The following is a 27,694-nucleotide window of genomic DNA, read 5'->3' as shown; positions in this document are numbered from 1 at the left end:
ATAATACACACTGACTGCTCCACAATAATACACACTGACTGCTCCACAATAATACACACTGACTGCTCCACAATAATACACACTGACTGCTCCACAATAATACACACTGACTGCTCCACAATAATACACACTGACTGCTCCACAATAATACACACTGACTGCTCCACAATAATACACACTGACTGCTCCCCGCCACAATAATACACACTGACTGCTCCCCGCCACAATAATACACACTGACTGCTCCACAATAATACACACTGACTGCTCCACAATAATACACACTGACTGCTCCACAATAATACACACTGACTGCTCCACAATAATACACACTGACTGCTCCCGCCACAATAATACACACTGACTGCTCCCCGCCACAATAATACACACTGACTGCTCCACAATAATACACACTGACTGCTCCACAATAATACACACTGACTGCTCCCCACAATAATACACACTGACTGCTCCACAATAATACACACTGACTGCTCCACAATAATACACACTGACTGCTCCACAATAATACACACTGACTGCTCCACAATAATACACACTGACTGCTCCACAATAATACACACTGACTGCTCCACAATAATACACACTGACTGCTCCACAATAATACACACTGACTGCACCCCGCCACAATAATACACACTGACTGCACCACAATAATACACACTGACTGCTCCACAATAATACACACTGACTGCTCCACAATAATACACACTGACTGCTCCACAATAATACACACTGACTGCTCCACAATAATACACACTGACTGCTCCACAATAATACACACTGACTGCTCCACAATAATACACACTGACTGCTCCCCGCCACAATAATACACACTGACTGCACCACAATAATACACACTGACTGCACCACAATAATACACACTGACTGCTCCACAATAATACACACTGACTGCTCCACAATAATACACACTGACTGCTCCACAATAATACACACTGACTGCAGCACAATAATACACACTGACTGCTCCACAATAATTCACACTGACTGCTCCACAATAATACACACTGACTGCTCCACAATAATACACACTGACTGCTCCACAATAATACACACTGACTGCTCCACAATAATACACACTGACTGCACCACAATAATACACACTGACTGCTCCACAATAATACACACTGACTGCTCCACAATAATACACACTGACTGCTCCACAATAATACACACTGACTGCTCCACAATAATACACACTGACTGCTCCCCGCCACAATAATACACACTGACTGCTCCCCGCCACAATAATACACACTGACTGCTCCACAATAATACACACTGACTGCTCCACAATAGTACACACTGACTGCACCACAATAATACACACTGACTGCTCCCCGCCACAATAATACACACTGACTGCTCCCCGCCACAATAATACACACTGACTGCTCCACAATAATACACACTGACTGCTCCACAATAATACACACTGACTGCTCCACAATAATACACACTGACTGCTCCCCGCCACAATAATACACACTGACTGCACCACAATAATACACACTGACTGCTCCCCGCCACAATAATACACACTGACTGCACCACAATAATACACACTGACTGCTCCACAATAATACACACTGACTGCTCCACAATAATACACACTGACTGCTCCACAATAATACACACTGACTGCACCACAATAATACACACTGACTGCACCACAATAATACACACTGACTGCTCCACAATAATACACACTGACTGCACCACAATAATACACACTGACTGCTCCACAATAATACACACTGACTGCTCCCCGCCACAATAATACACACTGACTGCTCCACAATAATACACACTGACTGCTCCACAATAATACACACTGACTGCTCCACAATAATACACACTGACTGCTCCACAATAATACACACTGACTGCTCCACAATAATACACACTGACTGCACCACAATAATACACACTGACTGCTCCACAATAATACACACTGACTGCTCCACAATAATACACACTGACTGCTCCACAATAATACACACTGACTGCTCCCCGCCACAATAATACACACTGACTGCTCCACAATAATACACACTGACTGCTCCACAATAATACACACTGACTGCACCACAATAATACACACTGACTGCTCCCCGCCACAATAATACACACTGACTGCTCCACAATAATACACACTGACTGCTCCCCGCCACAATAATACACACTGACTGCTCCACAATAATACACACTGACTGCTCCACAATAATACACACTGACTGCTCCCCGCCACAATAATACACACTGACTGCTCCACAGTAATACACCCTGACTGCTCCACAATAATACACACTGACTGCTCCACAATAATACACACTGACTGCTCCACAATAATACACACTGACTGCTCCACAATAATACACACTGACTGCTCCACAATAATACACACTGACTGCTCCACAATAATACACACTGACTGCACCCCGCCACAATAATACACACTGACTGCACCACAATAATACACACTGACTGCTCCACAATAATACACACTGACTGCTCCACAATAATACACACTGACTGCTCCACAATAATACACACTGACTGCTCCACAATAATACACACTGACTGCTCCACAATAATACACACTGACTGCTCCACAATAATACACACTGACTGCTCCACAATAATACACACTGACTGCTCCACAATAATACAGACTGACTGCTCCACAATAATACACACTGACTGCTCCACAATAATACACACTGACTGCTCCACAATAATACACACTGACTGCTCCACAATAATACACACTGACTGCTCCACAATAATACACACTGACTGCTCCACAATAATACACACTGACTGCTCCACAATAATACACACTGACTGCTCCACAATAATACACACTGACTGCACCACAATAATACACACTGACTGCTCCACAATAATACACACTGACTGCTCCACAATAATACACACTGACTGCTCCACAATAATACACACTGACTGCTCCACAATAATACACACTGACTGCTCCACAATAATACACACTGACTGCTCCACAATAATACACACTGACTGCTCCACAATAATACACACTGACTGCTCCACAATAATACACACTGACTGCTCCACAATAATACACACTGACTGCTCCACAATAATACACACTGACTGCTCCCCGCCACAATAATACACACTGACTGCTCCACAATAATACACACTGACTGCTCCACAATAATACACACTGACTGCTCCACAATAATACACACTGACTGCTCCACAATAATACACACTGACTGCTCCCCGCCACAATAATACACACTGACTGCTCCCCGCCACAATAATACACACTGACTGCTCCACAATAATACACACTGACTGCTCCACAATAATACACACTGACTGCTCCACAATAATATACACTGACTGCTCCACAATAATACACTGACTGCTCCACAATAATACACACTGACTGCTCCCCGCCACAATAATACACACTGACTGCTCCCCGCCACAATAATACACACTGACTGCTCCACAATAATACACACTGACTGCTCCACAATAATACACACTGACTGCTCCACAATAATACACACTGACTGCTCCACAATAATACACACTGACTGCTCCCCGCCACAATAATACACACTGACTGCACCACAATAATACACACTGACTGCACCACAATAATACACACTGACTGCTCCACAATAATACACACTGACTGCTCCACAATAATACACACTGACTGCTCCACAATAATACACACTGACTGCTCCCCGCCACAATAATACACACTGACTGCACCACAATAATACACACTGACTGCTCCCCGCCACAATAATACACACTGACTGCACCACAATAATACACACTGACTGCTCCCCGCCACAATAATACACACTGACTGCACCACAATAATACACACTGACTGCTCCACAATAATACACACTGACTGCTCCACAATAATACACACTGACTGCTCCACAATAATACACACTGACTGCACCACAATAATACACACTGACTGCACCACAATAATACACACTGACTGCTCCACAATAATACACACTGACTGCACCACAATAATACACACTGACTGCTCCACAATAATACACACTGACTGCTCCCCGCCACAATAATACACACTGACTGCTCCACAATAATACACACTGACTGCTCCACAATAATACACACTGACTGCTCCACAATAATACACACTGACTGCTCCACAATAATACACACTGACTGCTCCACAATAATACACACTGACTGCACCACAATAATACACACTGACTGCTCCACAATAATACACACTGACTGCTCCCCGCCACAATAATACACACTGACTGCTCCACAATAATACACACTGACTGCTCCACAATAATACACACTGACTGCTCCACAATAATACACACTGACTGCACCACAATAATACACACTGACTGCTCCACAATAATACACACTGACTGCTCCACAATAATACACACTGACTGCTCCACAATAATACACACTGACTGCTCCACAATAATACACACTGACTGCTCCACAATAATACACACTGACTGCTCCACAATAATACACACTGACTGCACCACAATAATACACACTGACTGCTCCCCGCCACAATAATACACACTGACTGCTCCACAATAATACACACTGACTGCTCCACAATAATACACACTGACTGCTCCACAATAATACACACTGACTGCTCCACAATAATACACACTGACTGCTCCACAATAATACACACTGACTGCTCCACAATAATACACACTGACTGCACCACAATAATACACACTGACTGCTCCACAATAATACACACTGACTGCTCCACAATAATACACACTGACTGCTCCACAATAATACACACTGACTGCTCCACAATAATACACACTGACTGCTCCACAATAATACACACTGACTGCACCACAATAATACACACTGACTGCACTACAATAATACACACTGACTGCTCCACAATAATACACACTGACTGCTCCACAATAATACACACTGACTGCTCCCCGCCACAATAATACACACTGACTGCTCCACAATAATACACACTGACTGCTCCACAATAATACACACTGACTGCTCCACAATAATACACACTGACTGCTCCACAATAATACACACTGACTGCTCCACAATAATACACACTGACTGCTCCACAATAATACACACTGACTGCTCCACAATAATACACACTGACTGCTCCACAATAATACACACTGACTGCTCCACAATAATACACACTGACTGCTCCCCGCCACAATAATACACACTGACTGCTCCACAATAATACACACTGACTGCTCCACAATAATACACACTGACTGCTCCACAATAATACACACTGACTGCTCCACAATAATACACACTGACTGCTCCACAATAATACACACTGACTGCTCCCCGCCACAATAATACACACTGACTGCTCTCCGCCACAATAATACACACTGACTGCTCCACAATAATACACAGTGACTGCTCCACAATAATACACACTGACTGCTCCACAATAATAAACTGCTGTTGTAAATTGCTATGTTCATAAAGATTCTCAGCCTGATTGACTGCTGTGGTTTCTTCAAAGTTGTTAGGTGGTTTCACTTGCTTTTTTCACACACAGTGCGTTACATTACAGTTCTTTCCTGACATTAAAGTCAGTGAGGCTCAAACCAATATTTTACGACAGATAATCAGCAATCAATCAACTAAACAACAATGGAGGCTCATTAGTATGTATGATTCTAAAGGTTTAGAGTTCAGACTCAGGCAAGTCTAGTGTTTACTTTAACCCTGCAGAATAAACAGTGACTGTGTACAGTTACACAGTGAATGATCCTTACCCTGCAGAATAAACAGTGACTGTGTACAGTTACACAGTGAATGATCCTTACCCTGCAGAATAAACAGTGACTTGTTTGATTTATTATTGTCACATGTATTAACATACAGTGAAAAGTATTGTTCCTTGCCAACTATACAGACAAAGCATACTGTTCATAGAGAAGGAAAGGAGAGAGTGCAGAATGTAGTATTACAGTCATAGCTAGGGTGTAGAGAAATATCAACTTAATGAGAGGTAAGTCCATTCAAAAGTCTGACAGCAGCAGGGAAGAAGCTGTTCTTGAGTCAGTTGGTATGTGACCTCAGACTTTTGTATCTTTTTCCCAAAGGAAGTAGGTGGAAGAGAGAATGTCCGGAGTGTGTGGGGTCCTTAGTTATGCTGGCTGCTTTTCCGAGGCAGCGGGAAGTGTAGACAGAGTCAATGGATGGGAGGCTGGTTTGAGTAATGGATCGGACTACATTCATGACCTTCTGTAGTTTCTGTGTAGTAACTGTTAGTGTCACAGCTAGAAAGTGAGAATTTAACCATCGATCCTTGGCATTCAATGACATTACCATTGTTGAATCCCCAACTATCAACATCCTGGAGATTACCAGAAACTCAATTGGACTAGCTACCTCAATACTGTGGTTACAAGGGCAGGTAAGAGGCTGGAAATAGTGCGGTGAGTAACTCACTTCCTGGTTCCCCAAAGCATGTCCACCATCTACAAAGCACAAGTCAGGAATGTAATGGAATACTCTCCACTTGCCTGGACAAATGCAGCACCAACAACAGTGAATCATCTCGACACCATCCAGGAAAAGACAGTATGCACTTTCAGCATCCCCTTTACTATCTGGAGCATTCATTCTCTCCACCAGCAGTGCACAGTGGCAGTAACGTGTATAGTCCTCAAGAAGCAGTGCATTTAGGAGAGATGGTGGCATAGTGGTAATGTCACTGTTGACACTAATGGGGACATGGGTGAAATCCCACCACAGGAGCTGGTGGTATTTATATTAATAAATAAATCTGGAGTACAAGTTCTCAGTAATGGCGACTATGAAACTATCATTGATTGTTGTAATAAACCACCTGCTTCACTAATGTTCCTTTAGGAGAGAATATCTGTCATCCTTTTCTAAATGTGACTCCAGATTCACAGCAACATGGTTGTCCTCTGTTACAGCTGAGCAAATGATTCAGCTCAGGGGCAATTAGGGATGGGAATAAAATGCCAGCAATGTCCATGTCCATTAAAAAAAATCTCACCAAGGCCCCAAAACCGCACCTTCCAAATCCAGGACCTCCAACACTGAGAAGAACAGCAGGCAGGAGGGAACACCACCACCTGCAGGTTCCCCTCCAGGCCACAGACCAGCTTAGAGATATAGTGTCGTCCCTTCACTGACGCTGGGTCAAAAGCTTTGGAACTCCCTCTCTCCCTAAGTAGATGCGGGTATAATTTTGTCTTTTAAAAAGTGTTTAGACAGTTACATGGATAAGATGGGTATAGAGGGATAGGAGCCAAACACAGACAGTTGGGACTAGCTTACTGGTTAAAAACTGGGCAGCATGGACAAGTTGGGCCAAAGGCCTGTTTCCATGCTATGAGCCTTTATGACGCTAACAGCACTGTGGGTGTACCTACATCACATGGACTGAAGTGATTCAAGAAGGTAGCTCCCCACCACCTTGCCAATTAGGGATGGACAACAAAGGCTGGTCTAGTCAGCGATGCCCACATCCCATGAGGGTATAATGAGAAAAAATATCTGGTCATTATTATGGTGAGAAAGATGTGAAACATTGAGAAGGGGCAGTGCAGGGAGCTGGGATTTAACAGCTGGGTTAGTTAGAGAAACGACATTTGTTTGGAATTCTGAGACTGGAGTGGAGAAGTTTCAAGCAATTATGTTATCGGTATTTGTTATTAGCATCAATGGCTTCCAGTTTTGCCTGAAGAATAACTCATGTCAAAATAATTAGTTGTATTACAAGACACTGGCGAGACCAATATGATGCAGAGAAATACAAGTCCTTTCTTTAATTCATACTGTGGGTGGATTCATATCAATGGGGGAAGCCTGCAGGATGTATTGTCACTTTGCTCACACACTGGCTCAGTATTTGTTTGCTGGAATCCAGTTCATTAATAAACAGAGTTGCCTCTGTCCCTCTCTTCATAACTAAGGGACCTGGCTCTTAGCCAGACTCAATTCTCAAAATACCTTTTGTCTTATCAAGGAGGTCAAATGTACAACTTCTCACAGCCAATGCCAATGATTCAGAATAAGTGCAAACAATTGGTGGGCTCTTTTATATCAGGAACCGGGGAAGGGAGACAGGCTCAGCTTTGTCCACAACCTCCAACCCATTTACCCACTCACCCACTTCACCTAGTGTCAGCATGGAACTAGATCCAAGGTAGGACTTGCAATAATGCGAGAGCTGGAGAAGCTAAGCTGAGGGAGACACAGCCAAGCAGAGCTGGATTAGTGGGCAAACAGTCAACTGTACTATGAAGAGGTATCGGAGTGATAAACCCAACCCATGATGATCAGAAAGCTGACACACAAACAGCTTTCAGCTTTGCCCTGGTACAGGGGTCCTCTACCCATGAGTTCTGGTCTTTAAACCCAGCCTGGAACACGCAACACACTCTATCCTTCATTGAGAACTGCCCTCCTCACAGCAGAGTAAGGGTCTGAAAGCAGAGGATTGGAGAGGAAATGGAGGGCCTACAGTAGGCAGTCATTTATAGATAGAAAGGGGGATGTGGCCTTACAGTCAATGTTCAGGCAGTTGAGAAACTGGCAAGCAGGAGCTCAAGAGGTAATAATCTCTACATTGAACAGTGTGTGTTGGAGCCGACGAGGGGGCGAGCTGTCTTGGATCTGGTGTTATGTAATGAGGTGGGTAGAATTAGGGACCTTGTGGTGAAGGATCCTCTTGGGGAGAGCGATCATTGTATGGTGGAGTTTCTGGTGCAGATGGAGGAGGAGAAAGTGGGTTCCCGGACACGCATCCTTTGTTTGAACAGAGGGAGTACGGTAGGATGAGAGAGGAATTGGCGAATGTGGACTGGGGGAGCGCATTGGAAGGTAGGTCTGCTGAGGAGCAGTGGAGGATCTTTAAGGAGATCTTTCTTGGAGGGGGGAGGGGGTGTGTTGGGGGGGAGGGGATGTGTGGGGGGGGGGAGGGGGTGTGGGGGGCAGGGGGTGTAGGGGGGGCAGGGGGTGTGGGGGGGGGCAGGGGGTGTGGGGGGGGAGGGAGGGGGGAGGGGGGAGGGGGGGAGGGAGGGGGGGAGGGGTGGGGAGGGAGGGGTGGGGAGGGGAGGGAGTGTAGGGGGAGGGAGGGAGGGGAGGGAGTGTAGGGGGAGGGAGGGAGGGGAGGGAGTGTAGGGGGAGGGGAGGGAGTGTAGGGGGAGGGAGGGAGGGAGGGAGTGTAGGGGGAGGGAGGGAGGGAGTGAGTGTAGGGGGAGGGAGGGAGTGTAGGGGGAGGGAGGGAGGGAGTGTAGGGGGAGGGAGGGAGTGTAGGGGGAGGGGGGAGGGAGGGGGAGGGAGGAGGGGGAGGGAGGGGGGGGAGGGGGAGGGAGGGGGGTGTGGAGGGAGGGAGGGAGGGAGGGAGGGAGGGGTGTGGAGGGGGAGGGGTGTGGAGGGGGAGGGAGGGAGGGGTGTGGAGGCGGGGAGGGAGGGAGGGGTGTGGAGGGGGGAGGGAGGGAGGGGTGTGGAGGAGGGAGGGAGGGGTGTGGAGGGGGGGGAGGGGGGGGAGGGGAGGGAGGGAGGGAGGTGGAGAGGGAGGGAGGGACGGAGGGAGGGAGGAGGGAAATTCAAGAACAGCTTCTTCCCTGCTGCCATCAGACTTTTGAATGGACTTGCCTTGCATTAAGTTGATCTTTCTCTGTACCCTAGTTATAACTATAACACTATATTCTGCACTCTTGTTTTCTTCTCTATGAACAGTATGCTTTGTCTGTATAGTGCCCAAGAAACAATACTTTTCACTGTACGTTAATACATGTGACAATAATAAATCAAATCACAGACCTGTCCCCACCAGTGTTGTATCAACTGTCATACAGTGACAGAGCCGTACCCCGGTGTTATATACAGTGACGGAGCCGTACCCCGGTGTTATATACAGTGACGGAGCCGTACCCCGGTGTTATATACAGTGACGGAGCCGTACCCCGGTGTTATATACAGTGACAGAGCCGTACCCCGGTGTTATATACAGTGACAGAGCCGTACCCCGGTGTTATATACAGTGACGGAGCCGTACCCCGGTGTTATACACAGTGACAGAGCCGTACCCCGGTGTTATACACAGTGACGGAGCCGTACCCCGGTGTTATATACAGTGACGGAGCCGTACCCCGGTGTTATACACAGTGACATAGCCGTACCCCGGTGTTATATACAGTGACAGAGCCGTACCCCGGTGTTATATACAGTGACAGAGCCGTACCCCGGTGTTATATACAGTGACAGAGCCGTACCCCGGTGTTATACACAGTGACAGAGCCGTACCCCGGTGTTATACACAGTGACATAGCCGTACCCCGGTGTTATACACAGTGACAGAGCCGTACCCCGGTGTTATATACAGTGACAGAGCCGTACCCCGGTGTTATATACAGTGACAGAGCCGTACCCCGGTGTTATATACAGTGACAGAGCCGTACCCCGGTGTTATATACAGTGACAGAGCCGTACCCCGGTGTTATATACAGTGACAGAGCCGTACCCCGGTGTTATATACAGTGACAGAGCCGTACCCCGGTGTTATATACAGTGACGGAGCCGTACCCCGGTGTTATATACAGTGACAGAGCCGTACCCCGGTGTTATATACATAGAACATTACAGCGCAGTACAGGCCCTTCAGCCCTCAATGTTGCACTGACCAGTGGAACCAATCTAATGACCCTCTAACGTAAACTACTCCAATGTTATCCATATGCCTATCCACTGACCATTTGAACACCCTTAAAGTTGGCGAGTCCACAACTGCTGCAGGCAGGGCATTCCACGTCCTTACTACCCTCTGAGTAAAGAACCTACCTCTGACATCCGTCCTATAATTACCACCCCTTAATTTAAAGCTATGTCCCCTCGTGTTAGCCATCACCATCTGAGGTAAAAGGCTCCCACTGTCCATCCTATCTAATCCTTTGATCATCTTGTATGCCTCAATTAGGTCACCTCGTAACCTTCTTCTCTAATGAAAATAACCTCAAGTCCCTCAGCCTTTCCTCATAAGACCATCCCACCATACCAGGCAACATCCTGGTAAACCTTCTCTGCACCCTTTCCAATGCCTCCACATCTTTCTTATAATGCGGCGACCAGAACTGTATGCAATACTCCAAGTGCGGCCGCACCAGAGTTTTGTACAGTTGCAACGTGACCTCATGGCTCCGAAATTCAATCCCTCTACCAATAAAAGCTAACACACTGTACGCCTTCTTAACAACCTTATCAACCTGGGTGCCAACTTTCAGCGATCTACGTACACGTACACCGAGATCTCTCTGCTCGTCGACACTACTAAGTGTCCTTCCACCCTATATTCCGTACTTCTGTTATTCTTACTAAAGTGAATCACCTCACACTTTTCTGCATTAAACTCCATCTGCCACCTCTCAGCCCAGCTCTGCAGCTTATCTATGTCCCTCTGCAAACTGTAACATCCATCCTCACTGTCTACATCTCCTCTGACTTTGGTGTCATCAGCAAATTTACTAACCCATCCTTCTACACCCTCATCTAGGTCATTTATAAAAATGACAAACAGCAGTGGCCCCAAAACAGATCCCTGAGGTACACCACTAGTAACTGAACTCCAGGTTGAATATTTCCCATCAACCACCACCTTCTGTCTTCTATCAGCTAGCCAATTCCTGATCCAAACTGCTAAATCACCCTCAATCCCATGCATCTGCATTTTCTGCAGTAGCCTACCATGGGGAACCTTATCAAATGCTTTACTAAAATCCATATACACAACGTCAACTGCTTTACAATGGCAGAGCTGCGCCCCAGTGTCATACGCGGTGACTGTATCCTGATGATAGGAAGCTACATTGCCCTGTGTGAAGTGACTCCCACACTTAGGAGGGAGATAGTGAAGAGATGGATAATATCATCCACATTCCCAAACACTCAGGTTCACTTCCAATTGGAATTCAATATCCAAAACAGAAATGATAGCAGGACAATGCCTACATCATTTTGTCTGTCTGAGCCCCAGTTTATCTGGGTATTTCTATTTCTCATTAAGCAGCGGGGCTGAGAGAACAGGAATGTGCTTATTTACAGGGAGGGAACAGTTCACAGCAGCACTTTGATACAAGTTCAACTTTCCAGCAAACGGGTTGAAAGTAATCGCTGTGGTTCGCACTAAGCTCGGAGTGACAGGGACAGGGTCTGGGGCTGAGGAGTGACAGGGACAGGGTCTGGGGCTGAGGAGTGACAGGGACAGGGTCTGGGGCTGAGGAGTGACAGGGACAGGGTCTGGGGCTGAGGAGTGACAGGGACAGGGTCTGGGGCTGAGGAGTGACAGGGACAGGGTCTGGGGCTGAGGAGTGACAGGGACAGGGTCTGGGGCTGAGGAGTGACAGGGACAGGGTCTGGGGCTGAGGAGTGACAGGGACAGGGTCTGGGGCTGAGGAGTGAAAGGGACAGGGTCTGGGGCTGAGGAGTGGCAGGGACAGAGACAGGCTTGTGGGTGAGGAAGCAGTCTCTTACCTGGGGCAGTCTGATGGTTAAAGGGATCAGTCCCAGCAGCAAGCAGCCCCCAAACATTGCCATAGAAAGCAGGATGATAGTCACCGCCCCGTCCATTCTGCCAGCCTTCGGCACACTGCTTGAGGCCCAGATGTTCAGGCAGGCGGGAGGTCACTGAGCCAGACAGCAATCTCCAACATCTCCCCAAACTCACCAACTCTCAATGAAACTTTCCCCAAACTTTCCAACATCCACGTCGCTGCTCCCGGAATGTGGGTAAGAGCAGCACCCAGAGGCAGAGCGGGGAACTGCAGGGGAGGGGGAGGGAGGAGAGGGGGAGGGAGAGGGGGAGGGGGAAGGGGAGGGGGGGTAGGGGTGGGGAGAGGAGAGGAGGGGGGGGAGGGGGGAGGGGGAGGGGTGGGTGCGGGGAGGAGGGGAGGGGGAGGGGTGGGTGGGGGGGGAGGGGGGTGGGTGGGGGGTGAGGAGGGGAAGGGGAGGGGTGAGGAGGGGAGGGGGAGGGGTGGGTGGGGGAGGAGAGGAGGGGGGCGGGTGGGGGGTAAGAGAGGAGGGGGGAGGAGAGGAGGGGATGGGGAGGGGGAAAATGAGAGGGGGTGGGGAGGGGAGGAAGGGTGGAGGAGAAGTGAGGGGGAATGGTGGGATGGAGGGTGGGGAGGAGGGGGAGAGGAGAGTGATAGGGAGGGTGTGGGAGTGAGGATGCGAAGGAGGAAAGTGAAGTAACTCCTGAGAGGTGAGTGTTCCTTCAGCAGGTTCCCTTTATTTACTCATTCTGTTTGAGTCGGAGTGCTTTCGGTACACTATAGACCAGTGAGACTCCCTCATTGGGCAGGTCATTATAGCTTCAATCAGGGAGCTTATACTCGAAGAGACCAGCCTCTTGTACCTCGGTGAGATCATTAAACCCTCCCTCCGTAAGTCCGAGGAACCTCAGCAGTCAATGCACCTCAGGGATGTCTTGCTTTTCAGCACTGGGTCCAGATCCTCCAACGCAGCATCCAGTTTGGGAGGAGTTTATCTAACAGGCAGAGTTTGAGTTTGTCCCTTGAGCAGCAGAGGAGTTGCGGCTGCTCCACCTGCTGTGCCCCTTTCAGAATCCCAGCTCCTACCTGTGGGCGACAGAGAGTCTGGGTCTTGCTGGACAGTGTTGGCTCCAGGTGATTTAGGGGCTTGTGCTTGGACAGAATGTTTATTCAGGATGGTCTCACCCATGTGTGTTTTGTCTTAGACTTAACCATTTCAAGTACCCACACGAGACCATCTTGTAATTCTTTACCTGATGCTTTCCCTGCTCTCCATGTGTCTCTCCCGGCTGCTATTGCTGTGGCTTTTGTGTTGAGCTTCTGGTTTTTCCACCTTCCCCTCCCCGCAGGTTTGTGAAGAGCAGAATGAACCTGGTGCGATTCTGCGGGTGTTATTCATCTTGTGGCCTGGAGGTTGTCCTCTAACTAAATAACCAGTGGGAGAACTTGGTGTCCATTGACACTGCTGGCTGCTTTTTTAACCCAGTTTTCAAAGGCTGCACTGCTCTCTGTGTGAGGCTATTCAATATTGGATGGCATGGTGCCATCCAGAATCCCATTCGACTTCATGAACTGGGTGAACTCCTGGCTGTGAAAGCCAGTCCATTGTCAGAGGCTGGCATCTCCGGGATCCCATGTGTCACCACTGAGATGCAAAGTTTCTCTACTGTTACCATGGTGTTCGCAGACTTCACCTTCTGTCCGTCCAACACCTTGGAGTGGGGCCTCCCGTTCTGACCAAGAATATTGAACCATGAGCGGGTCTGCAAATCCACCTGCAGCCATTCTGTAGGGGAGCTGCTGGTGGCCACCTTGGTCCTTGCTGGTATTGTAGCCACAGACCCACTGGTGCCGCTATGTCCGTGTCCATCTGGGCCACTAAACATAGCTCCTGGTAACATCTTTATTATGGACACTCCTGGGTATCCGTGATGTGATTCAGCCAGTTCAGCATGGCAGCCCTGACTCGGAACTACCACTCATCCTCCCCAGAGTAGTATTACACCTTCTACCATGGCCTACTCTCCTCCAGTAAGGGTGGAATTGGGGTCGGACTGGCCTTTCCGTTGCCCCTGTCATTACTCAGCGCTTCACTTTTGCAAGCACAGGGCCCTTTTGTGTCCAGAGACGTGTATTATGTGCAGCCACCAGGAAGGTATCCAGAAAATGCAGTCATTACTGTCTCTTCCACTTTGGGTCCCATCACTGGGGTGTCTGTTAAAGGCGACCTACTCAAGGAATCTGTGTTTGCCACTCAACCTCCCGGTCAATGCTCCAGCTGATAGCTGTGAGCCCATCGCTGGATCCAAGCTGATGTTATCGGTGGCACTGCTTTGTCCTTTCTTAGTATCATAGAATTATACCACGCGGAAGAGGCCCTTTGGCCCATCGAGTCTGCACTGACACATTAGAAACACCTGAACTCCCACCCGATCCCATCTGCCAGCACTTGGCCCATTGCCCTGAATGTTATGGTGTGCCAAATACTCATCCAGGTATTTTGTAAAGGATGTGAGGCATCCCGCCTCCACCACCCTCCCAGGCAGCGCATTCCAGACCGTCACCACCCTCTGGGTAAAAAGGTTTTCCCTCACATTCCCCCTTAAACCTCCCACTCCTCACTTTGAACCTCTGTCCCCTTGTGACTGACCCTTCAACTTAGAACATAGAACACTACAGCACAAACAGGCCCTTCGGCCCACAAGTTGCGCCGATCACATCAACACCTACCAATCTATAGACCTATCTATAACCCCCAATCCCACTAAATCCCATATACTCATCCAGAAGTCTTTTAAAAGACCCCAGCGAGTTCGCCCCCACCACCACTGATGGCAGCCGATTCCACTCACTCACCACCCTCTGAGTGAAAAACTTACCCCTAACATCACTTCTGTACTTGCCTCCCCGCACCTTAAATCTGTGTCCTCTTGTAGTGACCATTTCAACCCGGGGAAATAGCCTCTGAGAATCCACCCTATCTATTCCTCTCAACATTTTATAAACCTCTATCAGGTCGCCTCTCAACCTTCGTCTCTCCAGGGAGAAGAGTCCCAGCTCCCTCAACCTATCTTCATAAGGCATGCCTCCCAATCCAGGCAACCTCCTTGTAAATCTCCTCTGCACCCTTTCAATAGCTTCTACATCCTTCCTATAGTGAGGCGACCAGAACTGCGCACAGTACTCCAAGTGAGGCCTGACAAGGGTCTTAGGGGAACAGCTGCTCCTTATCCGCTCTGTCCGTGGCCCTCATAAACTTGTACATCTCAATCAGGTCGCCCCTCAGTCTTCTCTGCTCCAGAGAAAACAACCCAAGCCTATCCAACCTCCCTTCGTAACTTAAACATTCCACCCTGGTGAAGCTCCTCTGCATCCTCTCCAGTGCAATCACATCCTTCCTAAACTGTGGTGACCAGAACTGCATACAGTGCTCTAGCTGTGACCTCACCAAAATTCCACACAACTCCAACATGACTTCTCTGCTTCTGTAATCTATTCCGCGATTGATAAAGGCAAGTGTTTCATATGCCCTTTTCACCACCTTGCCAACATGCCCTTCCGCCTTCAGAGATCTGTGGACCAACACGCCAAGGTCCCTTTGTTCCACAGAACTTTCTAGATCCTACCATTCATTGAATACTTGCTTGTCACATTACTGCTTCCAAAGAATGTCATCTCACAGGGTTAAATTCCATCCGCCACTTATCTGCCCATTTGACCATTCCATCTTTATCTCCTTGTAGCCCAAGACATTCAGCCTCACTGTTAACTACCCAGCCAATCTTTGTGCCTTCCACAAACTTAGTAATCATACCTGCACATACTCAGCAATGTCATTTCTATTAATGATGAATAATAGGGGACCCAACACAGATGCTTGTGGTACGCTATTGGCCACTGGACGTCACCCTGTGTCTCTGACATCTGAGCCAATTTTGAATCCACTTTATTAATTTACCCTGTATCCCATGTGAATTCACCTTCTTTACAAGTCTCCCACGTGGGATTTTGGTGAAATGGTTTTGCTGAAATCCATATAGAATCATAGAACCCTACAGTGCAGAAGGACGGCATGCAGCCCATCGAGTCTGCACAGGTCCCGTCCCCATAACCCCGTTTATTCACCCTAGCTAGTCCTCCAACACTAAGGGGTAATTTAGCATGGCCAGTCAACCAAAGCTGCACATCTTTGGACTGTGGGAGGAAAGTGGAGCACCCAGAAGAAACCCACGCAAACACAGAGAGAACGTGTAAACTCTGCAAAGACAGTGACCCAAGCCGGGAATCAAACCCGGGTCCCTGGTGCTGTGAGGCAGCAGTGCTAATCACTGTGCCCCCGTGTCAGCCATACATATGTATGTACCGTGTCCTTCTGAAGAACCTCTCTCCATGAATTCCACACCATCGTTCTCATTCTCTTGGGTGCAGTAATGGTGATGATCACAAATTTCTGCCCACAAAGGTATTGATGAAATTTCTTCTCTCCAAATGTTACTGCCAACGCTTCCTTATGAATATGGGCGTACGTTCTTTCTGCTATGGCTGTGGTCCTAGCGGCATACACTGTGCCATCAATGCGCTAATGTCCATTTTGCTATCTATGTGCTAATATTATTTTGGTGCTGTATGGAGACACATCACAGGTGAGCACTAATTCTTTTCTGGGATTATAATGTGCTAAGACATTCAACGAAGACAGCTGTTGCTTTATTTTCTTGAAAACCAGATCTTGACAAATGGATCATTCCCAGGCTTGATCCTTTTGTAGCAGAACCAAGGTGGAGGCTGGTTTGGTATGAATTTTCCATAGCACATCACCAGTGCTGAAAATGACCATATCCGGGATGGAGGTGGGAGCTGGGACAATTTTAATCACCCGTACCAGGTCCCCCAGAGGATGGCGACCTGACTTGTTGGCCCAAAAGGTCATGTGAGGTACCAAGAAGAAGCATTTCTCCCCCTTTCGGTGCATGCCAGTGATTAAGAACTTCCTCCAGCTTCTGTGGGTGTTCTGCCTTTGTCTTACCTGTAATGAGAATGTTATCCAGGTAAATGGCTTCCATTGTTCTCTGGAATATCAAGGCTGATGATCCATCAAAAGCTCACCTTGTGTGTTGCTGGAAGTCCTTTAGTGTATTGATTGTGGAATATTTCTGCAAACCTTCATCCAGCTGCAACTGCAAAAAGCATGATTCATATCTAATTCCGAGAATAAAAGTCCCCTGCCAACTTCGCATATAAATCCTCGATCCAGGGAACTGGCTATTTGTCCACTTGTGAATAACTGTCGGTTGTTTAAAGAACCCGCAAAGATGGATTGAACCATCTGGCTTCAAAACAGGCACCGCCGGTGCTGCCCATTCTGCAAACTGGACAGATTTTATGATACCTCCTGGTTCCATCCAGTCTTCGAATTTCTGTTTCCACTTTTTCTCTTCAAGTAAATGGTACTGGGCGTGCCCTGCAAAATCACAGGACTGCATCCTGGTTGATGTATAAGGTCGCCTTGCCTCCTTTTATGGTTCCTTACCTTTCCTGGAAAATGTCTGGGTATTTGAGTAGGACTTCAGACAAGGAACCATTTTCTAACTGGAAGGTGTTTACCCAGTCCAACAGAAAGAAATCCCACAACACCAGTTTAAAGTCCAAACAGGTTTATTTATAGCAAAAGCCGCAAGCTTTTAGGACCTGCCGAAGGGACAGGCTGTCCTGAAAGTTTGTGGCTTTTGCTACAAATAAGCCTGTTTGGACTTTAAACTGGTGTTGTGGGATTTCTTTCTGTTGTACCCCAGTCCAATGCTGGCATCTCCACATCATAACTACCCAATCCAATCCAGGTTCTCTCAGCCAGTTTCACCCCATTAGGCCAGGCCTGAGTCATCCACTACCATTCATGGTAACTGCACCAGTTGCTTTTCATACAAATGTTGTCCTCTCAACTCTCAGAAGTTCCCCTGTATAAGTTCTCAGTCTTGCCGATGTCTTGGTTAAGTTTAGGGGTTGGAATCCAGTGTGGATTTCACTGAACACTGGTTCTCCGATCACTGATACGGCCGCACCTGTATCAACCTCCATTAACACTGGATGTCCATTTAATCTTACAGTTATCTTAATTGGGTCCGGTTTGGATATTGCTATGCAGTTTAATTCTACATCAGATGGAGCTCCCAGGGTGTGGACTCTACTGGACACCGGCCAACATGTTTTTTTCCCTAACTCTTGGTCCTGAGGCTTACTTTGCTGTTCTGAATCCATATTTCAGTAACAATTACATTGCCTTGCTGGGTGGGATTCTGCAGGGACTGTTGTTTGTCTGGTCAAAGCTAGGCCTTGTTTTGGCACTGTCCTGCAGTTTATTTGTATCCAGATCCTTCCTGAGGGAGGATTGCCTGCAGTCAAGTGTTGGTCCCCGAATCCAGTCGAACTGCCGTGGGTTTCGGGATGACCTGTGACTTGTCACCTTTTCCAATGATAAGGCCAGCTGTAGCACCTGTCTGCGGTCTAGTTGGGCTTCTGCCAACTGGCATTTTTGGAAAGTTATATTATATATCCCACAGACCAAACAGTCTCTTAGCATCTCATAAACCTCAGCCCAAATTCATAAGCTCCTGTCAGTCATCTCAACCTTGTTGAAAGCTCATGAGATGCAGGGTAAAGTGGCAAATTAGATCAAAGGTTGGTTTAGTAACAAGAAACCAAGGGGGCGATGGATGCCCTTGCAAGTGGAAAGTTGTTTCAAGTGATGTTTAACAGGGTTTGGTAGTGGAACCAAAAGAGAAAGTGCTGGAAAATCTCAGCAGGTCTGGCAGCATCTGTACGGAGAGAAAAAAGATTTTTTTTCAGCACTTCTTCAGAATAGGCATACCTGGAGATGGGGTGTTGTCACACCATCAAAACCTGTTTATCACACACATTGCTTTTGTATCACAAAACAGACAAGGACAGCCAGACACAACCAATTAAGGTGAAGTACCCATCAAAATAGATCAACCAGAATCAATTCAAGTGATTCATCTCAATGATATCCTGTATTACAACACTCTGAACCCCAGAGAACAGTATAAGTAACGCGTGCAGCTTTTGTATCTTCAGAAACAGCCGGGATACAGACGGGACTTCACTGGTGCGGAGGCTGACACTTCCTCATTCATGTGGAAATAAAACCGTTTTACTGAATGCTGACCCAGACTCAGAATACTTGTTTATTCCCTCTGACAGTATCCTTGTCCTAAATAAGTGAGGAGACACTCTGTCACTGCCTCTCAGCTGCTGTCCTATAGCTTCTGGTGCCCCTGCCAGTGAGGTACTGATGCTCAGTATTGTTCCCGTTTCATTTTACACTCTTCAGCTAAAAGAAGCAGATTAAAAATGTTCAGAAACAGATTTTCATTTTTGCTGGGTCAAAATGCTGGAACTCCCTTCCTACCAGCTCTGTGGGTGTGTCTATACCCTTCCTACCAGCTCTGTGGGTGTGTCTATACCCTTCCTACCAGCTCTGTGGGTGTATCTATACCCTTCCTACCAGCTCTGTGGGTGTGTCTATACCCTTCCTACCAGCTCTGTGGGTGTGTCTATACCCTTCCTACCAGCTCTGTGGGTGTGTCTATACCCTTCCTACCAGCTCTGTGGGTGTGTCTCTACCCTTCCTACCAGCTCTGTGGGTGTATCTATACCCTTCCTACCAGCTCTGTGGGTGTGTCTATACCGTTCCTACCAGCTCTGTGGGTGTGTCTATACCCTTCCTACCAGCTCTGTGGGTGTGTCTATACCCTTCCTACCAGCTCTGTGGGTGTGTCTATACCCTTCCTACCAGCTCTGTGGGTGTGTCTATACCCTTCCTCGCAGCTCTGTGGGTGTGTCTATACCCTTCCTACCAGCTCTGTGGGTGTATCTATACCCTTCCTCGCAGCTCTGTGGGTGTATCTAAACCCTTCCTACCAGCTCTGTGGGTGTGTCTGTTCCCTTCCTCGCAGCTCTGTGGGTGTGTCTATACCCTTCCTACCAGCTCTGTGTGTGTATCTATACCCTTCCTACCAGCTCTGTGGGTGTGTCTGTACCCTTCCTCGCAGCTCTGTGGGTGTGTCTATACCCTTCCTACCAGCTCTGTGGGTGTGTCTATACACTTCCTCGCAGCTCTGTGGGTATGTCTGTACCCTTCCTACCAGCTCTGTGTGTGTATCTATACCCTTCCTACCAGCTCTGTGGGTGTGTCTATACCCTTCCTACCAGCTCTGTGGGTGTGTCTATACCCTTCCTACCAGCTCTGTGGGTGTGTCTATACCCTTCCTACCAGCTCTGTGGGTGTGTCTATACCCTTCCTCCCAGCTCTGTGGGTGTGTCTGTACCCTTCCCACCAGCTCTGTGGGTGTGTCTATACCCTTCCTACCAGCTCTGTGGGTGTGTCTATACCCTTCCTACCAGCTCTGTGGGTGTGTCTATACCCTTCCTACCAGCTCTGTGGGTGTGTCTATACCCTTCCCACCAGCTCTGTGGGTGTGCCTATACCCTTCCTACCAGCTCTGTGGGTGTGTCTATACCCTTCCTACCAGCTCTGTGGGTGTGTCTATACCCTTCCTACCAGCTCTGTGGGTGTGTCTATACCCTTCCTCGCAGCTCTGTGGGTGTGTCTATACCCTTCCTACCAGCTCTGTGGGTGTGTCTATACCCTTCCTACCAGCTCTGTGGGTGTGTCTATACCCTTCCTCGCAGCTCTGTGGGTGTGTCTGTACCCTTCCTAGCAGGTCTGTGGGTGTGTCTATACCCTTCCTACCAGCTCTGTGGGTGTGTCTATACCCTTCCTACCAGGTCTGTGGGTGTGTCTATACCCTTCCTACCAGCCCTGTGGGTGTGTCTGTACCCTTCCTCGCAGCTCTGTGGGTGTGTCTGTACCCTTCCTACCAGCTCTGTGGGTGTGTCTATACCCTTCCTCGCAGCTCTGTGGGTTTGTCTATACCCTTCCTCCCAGCTCTGTGGGTGTGTCTATACCCTTCCTACCAGCTCTGTGGGTGTGTCTATACCCTTCCTCGCAGCTCTGTGGGTGTGTCTATACCCTTCCTACCAGCTCTGTGGGTGTGTCTATACCCTTCCTACCAGCTCTGTGGGTGTGTCTATACCCTTCCTACCAGCTCTGTGGGTGTGTCTGTACCCTTCCTCGCAGCTCTGTGGGTGTGTCTATACCCTTCCTACCAGCTCTGTGGGTGTGTCTATACCCTTCCTCGCAGCTCTGTGGGTGTGTCTATACCCTTCCTACCAGCTCTGTGGGTGTGTCTATACCCTTCCTACCAGCTCTGTGGGTGTGTCTATACCCTTCCTACCAGCTCTGTGGGTGTGTCTATACCCTTCCTACCAGCTCTGTGGGTGTGTCTATACCCTTCCTCGCAGCTCTGTGGGTGTGTCTATACCCTTCCTACCAGCTCTGTGGGTGTGTCTATACCCTTCCTCCCAGCTCTGTGGGTGTCTATACCCTTCCTACCAGCTCTGTGGGTGTCTATACCCTTCCTACCAGCTCTGTGGGTGTGCCTATACCCTTCCTACCAGCTCTGTGGGTGTGTCTATACCCTTCCTACCAGCTCTGTGGGTGTGTCTATACCCTTCCTCGCAGCTCTGTGGGTGTGTCTGTACCCTTCCTACCAGCTCTGTGGGTGTGTCTGTACCCTTCCTACCAGCTCTGTGGGTGTGTCTATACCCTTCCTCGCAGCTCTGTGGGTGTGTCTATACCCTTCCTACCAGCTCTGTGGGTGTGTCTATACCCTTCCTCGCAGCTCTGTGGGTGTGTCTATACCCTTCCTACCAGCTCTGTGGGTGTATCTATACCCTTCCTACCAGCTCTGTGGGTGTGTCTATACCCTTCCTACCAGCTCTGTGGGTGTGTCTATACCCTTCCTACCAGCTCTGTGGGTGTGTCTATACCCTTCCTCGCAGCTCTGTGGGTGTGTCTATACCCTTCCTACCAGCTCTGTGGGTGTATCTATACCCTTCCTACCAGCTCTGTGGGTGTGTCTATACCCTTCCTACCAGCTCTGTGGGTGTATCTATACCCTTCCTACCAGCTCTGTGGGTGTGTCTATACCCTTCCTACCAGCTCTGTGGGTGTATCTATACCCTTCCTACCAGCTCTGTGGGTGTATCTATACCCTTCCTACCAGCTCTGTGGGTGTGTCTATACCCTTCCTACCAGCTCTGTGGGTGTGTCTATACCCTTCCTCGCAGCTCTGTGGGTGTGTCTATACCCTTCCTACCAGCTCTGTGGGTGTGTCTATACCCTTCCTACCAGCTCTGTGGGTGTGTCTATACCCTTCCTACCAGCTCTGTGGGTGTGTCTATACCCTTCCTCGCAGCTCTGTGGGTGTGTCTATACCCTTCCTACCAGCTCTGTGGGTGTGTCTATACCCTTCCTACCAGCTCTGTGGGTGTGTCTATACCCTTCCTCGCAGCTCCGTGGGTGTGTCTATACCCTTCCTACCAGCTCTGTGGGTGTGTCTATACCCTTCCTACCAGCTCTGTGGGTGTGTCTGTACGCTTCCTACCAGCTCTGTGGGTGTGTCTATACCCTTCCTACCAGCTCTGTGGGTGTGTCTATACCCTTCCTCGCAGCTCTGTGGGTGTGTCTATACCCTTCCTACCAGCTCTGTGGGTGTGTCTATACCCTTCCTACCAGCTCTGTGGGTGTGTCTGTACGCTTCCTACCAGCTCTGTGGGTGTGTCTATAACCTTCCTACCAGCTCTGTGGGTGTGTCTATACCCTTCCTCCCAGCTCTGTGGGTGAGTCTATACCCTTCCTACCAGCTCTGTGGGTGTGTCTGTACCCTTCCTACCAGCTCTGTGGGTGTGTCTATACCCTTCCTACCAGCTCTGTGGGTGTGTCTGTACCCTTCCTACCAGCTCTGTGGGTGTGTCTATACCCTTCCTACCAGCTCTGTGGGTGTGTCTGTACGCTTCCTACCAGCTCTGTGGGTGTGTCTATAACCTTCCTACCAGCTCTGTGGGTGTGTCTATACCCTTCCTCCCAGCTCTGTGGGTGAGTCTATACCCTTCCTACCAGCTCTGTGGGTGTGTCTATACCCTTCCTACCAGCTCTGTGGGTGTATCTATACCCTTCCTCGCAGCTCTGTGGGTGTGTCTATACCCTTCCTACCAGCTCTGTGGGTGTATCTATACCCTTCCTCGCAGCTCTGTGGGTGTATCTATACCCTTCCTCGCAGCTCTGTGGGTGTGTCTATACCCTTCCTACCAGCTCTGTGGGTGTATCTATACCCTTCCTCGCAGCTCTGTGGGTGTGTCTATACCCTTCCTACCAGCTCTGTGGGTGTGTCTATACCCTTCCTACCAGCTCTGTGGGTATGTCTATACCCTTCCTACCAGCTCTGTGGGTGTGTCTATACCCTTCCTCGCAGCTCTGTGGGTTTGTCTATACCCTTCCTACCAGCTCTGTGGGTGTGTCTATACCCTTCCTCGCAGCTCTGTGGGTGTGTCTATACCCTTCCTCGCAGCTCTGTGGGTTTGTCTATACCCTTCCTACCAGCTCTGTGGGTGTGTCTGTACCCTTCCTACCAGCTCTGTGGGTGTGTCTATACCCTTCCTCGCAGCTCTGTGGGTTTGTCTATACCCTTCCTACCAGCTCTGTGGGTGTGTCTGTACCCTTCCTACCAGCTCTGTGGGTGTGTCTGTACCCTTCCTACCAGCTCTGTGGGTGTGTCTATACCCTTCCTACCAGCTCTGTGGGTGTCTATACCCTTCCTCCCAGCTCTGTGGGTGTGTCTATACCCTTCCTACCAGCTCTGTGGGTGTGTCTATACCCTTCCTACCAGCTCTGTGGGTGTGTCTATACCCTTCCTACCAGCTCTGTGGGTGTGTCTATACCCTTCCTACCAGCTCTGTGGGTGTGTCTATACCCTTCCTACCAGCTCTGTGGGTGTGTCTATACCCTTCCTACCAGCTCTGTGGGTGTGTCTATACCCTTCCTCCCAGCTCTGTGGGTGTGTCTATACCCTTCCTCGCAGCTCTGTGGGTTTGTCTATACCCTTCCTACCAGCTCTGTGGGTTTGTCTATACCCTTCCTACCAGCTCTGTGGGTGTGTCTATACCCTTCCTACCAGCTCTGTGGGTGTGTCTATACCCTTCCTCGCAGCTCTGTGGGTTTGTCTATACCCTTCCTCGCAGCTCTGTGGGTTTGTCTATACCCTTCCTACCAGCTCTGTGGGTGTGTCTATACCCTTCCGCGCAGCTCTGTGGGTGTGTCTATACCCTTCCTATCAGCTCTGTGGGTGTGTCTATACCCTTCCTGCCAGCTCTGTGGGTGTGTCTATACCCTTCCTGCCAGCTCTGTGGGTGTGTCTATACCCTTCCGCGCAGCTCTGTGGGTGTGTCTATACCCTTCCTCGCAGCTCTGTGGGTGTGTCTATACCCTTCCTACCAGCTCTGTGGGTTTGTCTATACCCTTCCTACCAGCTCTGTGGGTGTGCCTATACCCTTCCTACCAGCTCTGTGGGTGTGTCTATACCCTTCCTACCAGCTCTGTGGGTATGTCTATACCCTTCCTACCAGCTCTGTGGGTGTGCCTATACCCTTCCTACCAGCTCTGTGGGTGTGTCTGTACCCTTCCTACCAGCTCTGTGGGTGTGTCTATACCCTTCCTCCCAGCTCTGTGGGTGTGTCTGTACCCTTCCTACCAGCTCTGTGGGTGTGTCTATACCCTTCCTACCAGCTCTGTGGGTGTGTCTGTACCCTTCCTACCAGCTCTGTGGGTGTGTCTATACCCTTCCTACCAGCTCTGTGGGTGTGTCTATACCCTTCCTACCAGCTCTGTGGGTGTATCTATACCCTTCCTACCAGCTCTGTGGGTGTGTCTATACCCTTCCTCGCAGCTCTGTGGGTGTGTCTATACCCTTCCTCGCAGCTCTGTGGGTGTGTCTATACCCTTCCTACCAGCTCTGTGGGTGTGTCTATACCCTTCCTACCAGCTCTGTGGGTGTGTCTATACCCTTCCTCACTGCTCTGTGGGTGTGTCTATACCCTTCCTCGCAGCTCTGTGGGTGTGTCTATACCCTTCCTACCAGCTCTGTGGGTGTGTCTATACCCTTCCTACCAGCTCTGTGGGTGTATCTATACCCTTCCTACCAGCTCTGTGGGTGTGTCTATACCCTTCCTACCAGCTCTGTGGGTGTGTCTATACCCTTCCTACCAGCTCTGTGGGTGTGTCTATACCCTTCCTCCCAGCTCTGTGGGTGTGTCTATACCCTTCCTACCAGCTCTGTGTGTGTGTCTATACCCTTCCTACCAGCTCTGTGGGTGTGTCTATACCCTTCCTCGCAGCTCTGTGGGTGTGTCTGTACCCTTCCTCGCAGCTCTGTGGGTGTGTCTATACCCTTCCTCACTGCTCTGTGGGTGTGTTTATACCCTTCCTACCAGCTCTGTGGGTGTGTCTATACCCTTCCTACCAGCTCTGTGGGTGTATCTATACCCTTCCTCCCAGCTCTCTGGGTGTGTCTGTACCCTTCCTACCAGCTCTATGGGTGTGTCTATACCCTTCCTCCCAGCTCTGTGGGTGTGTCTATACCCTTCCTCGCAGCTCTGTGGGTGTGTCTATACCCTTCCTACCAGCTCTGTGGGTGTGTCTATACCCTTCCTCGCAGCTCTGTGGGTGTGTCTATACCCTTCCTACCAGCTCTGTGGGTGTGTCTATACCCTTCCTCGCAGCTCTGTGGGTGTGTCTATACCCTTCCTACCAGCTCTGTGGGTGTGTCTATACCCTTCCTACCAGCTCTGTGGGTGTGTCTATACCCTTCCTACCAGCTCTGTGGGTGTGTCTATACCCTTCCTACCAGCTCTGTGGGTGTATCTATACCCTTCCTACCAGCTCTGTGGGTGTGTCTATACCCTTCCTCGCAGCTCTGTGGGTGTGTCTATACCCTTCCTCGCAGCTCTGTGGGTGTGTCTATACCCTTCCTACCAGCTCTGTGGGTGTGTCTATACCCTTCCTACCAGCTCTGTGGGTGTGTCTATACCCTTCCTCACTGCTCTGTGGGTGTGTCTATACCCTTCCTCGCAGCTCTGTGGGTGTGTCTATACCCTTCCTCACTGCTCTGTGGGTGTGTTTATACCCTTCCTACCAGCTCTGTGGGTGTGTCTATACCCTTCCTACCAGCTCTGTGGGTGTATCTATACCCTTCCTCCCAGCTCTCTGGGTGTGTCTGTACCCTTCCTACCAGCTCTATGGGTGTGTCTATACCCTTCCTCCCAGCTCTGTGGGTGTGTCTATACCCTTCCTCGCAGCTCTGTGGGTGTGTCTATACCCTTCCTACCAGCTCTGTGGGTGTGTCTATACCCTTCCTCGCAGCTCTGTGGGTGTGTCTATACCCTTCCTACCAGCTCTGTGGGTGTGTCTATACCCTTCCTCGCAGCTCTGTGGGTGTGTCTATACCCTTCCTACCAGCTCTGTGGGTGTGTCTATACCCTTCCTACCAGCTCTGTGGGTGTGTCTATACCCTTCCTACCAGCTCTGTGGGTGTGTCTATACCCTTCCTACCAGCTCTGTGGGTGTATCTATACCCTTCCTACCAGCTCTGTGGGTGTGTCTATACCCTTCCTCGCAGCTCTGTGGGTGTGTCTATACCCTTCCTCGCAGCTCTGTGGGTGTGTCTATACCCTTCCTACCAGCTCTGTGGGTGTGTCTATACCCTTCCTCGCAGCTCTGTGGGTGTGTCTATACCCTTCCTACCAGCTCTGTGGGTGTGTCTATACCCTTCCTCGCAGCTCTGTGGGTGTGTCTATACCCTTCCTACCAGCTCTGTGGGTGTGTCTATACCCTTCCTACCAGCTCTGTGGGTGTGTCTATACCCTTCCTACCAGCTCTGTGGGTGTGTCTATACCCTTCCTACCAGCTCTGTGGGTGTGTCTATACCCTTCCTACCAGCTCTGTGGGTGTGTCTATACCCTTCCTCGCAGCTCTGTGGGTGTATCTATACCCTTCCTCGCAGCTCTGTGGGTGTGTCTATACCCTTCCTACCAGCTCTGTGGGTGTGTCTATACCCTTCCTACCAGCTCTGTGGGTGTGTCTGTACCCTTCC

General features: G+C 49.2%; 1 protein-coding gene across 2 annotated transcripts in view; it reads right to left on the bottom strand.

The window, feature by feature from the left end:
- LOC145339424 (zinc transporter ZIP9-like) overlaps positions 1-12,790 on the bottom strand; it is a 52,067-nt gene extending 39,277 nt beyond the window's left edge. For both annotated transcript variants that reach the window (XM_080183881.1, XM_080183883.1), the window contains exon 1: positions 12,613-12,790. In XM_080183881.1, the coding sequence (XP_080040007.1) occupies positions 12,613-12,708 (96 nt within the window). In that variant the 5' untranslated portion in view covers positions 12,709-12,790. The remainder of the gene's footprint in view (positions 1-12,612) is intronic.
- Positions 12,791-27,694: the final 14,904 nt, after the last annotated feature.

This window comes from Carcharhinus amblyrhynchos, unplaced genomic scaffold (genome assembly GCF_965287045.1).
Source record: "Carcharhinus amblyrhynchos unplaced genomic scaffold, sCarAmb.v2.hapA scaffold_456, whole genome shotgun sequence".
NCBI classification, from domain to species: Eukaryota; Metazoa; Chordata; class Chondrichthyes; order Carcharhiniformes; family Carcharhinidae; genus Carcharhinus; species Carcharhinus amblyrhynchos.
Note: the sequence above shows the minus strand (reverse complement) of the source record. Positions and strands in the feature narration are given on the sequence as shown.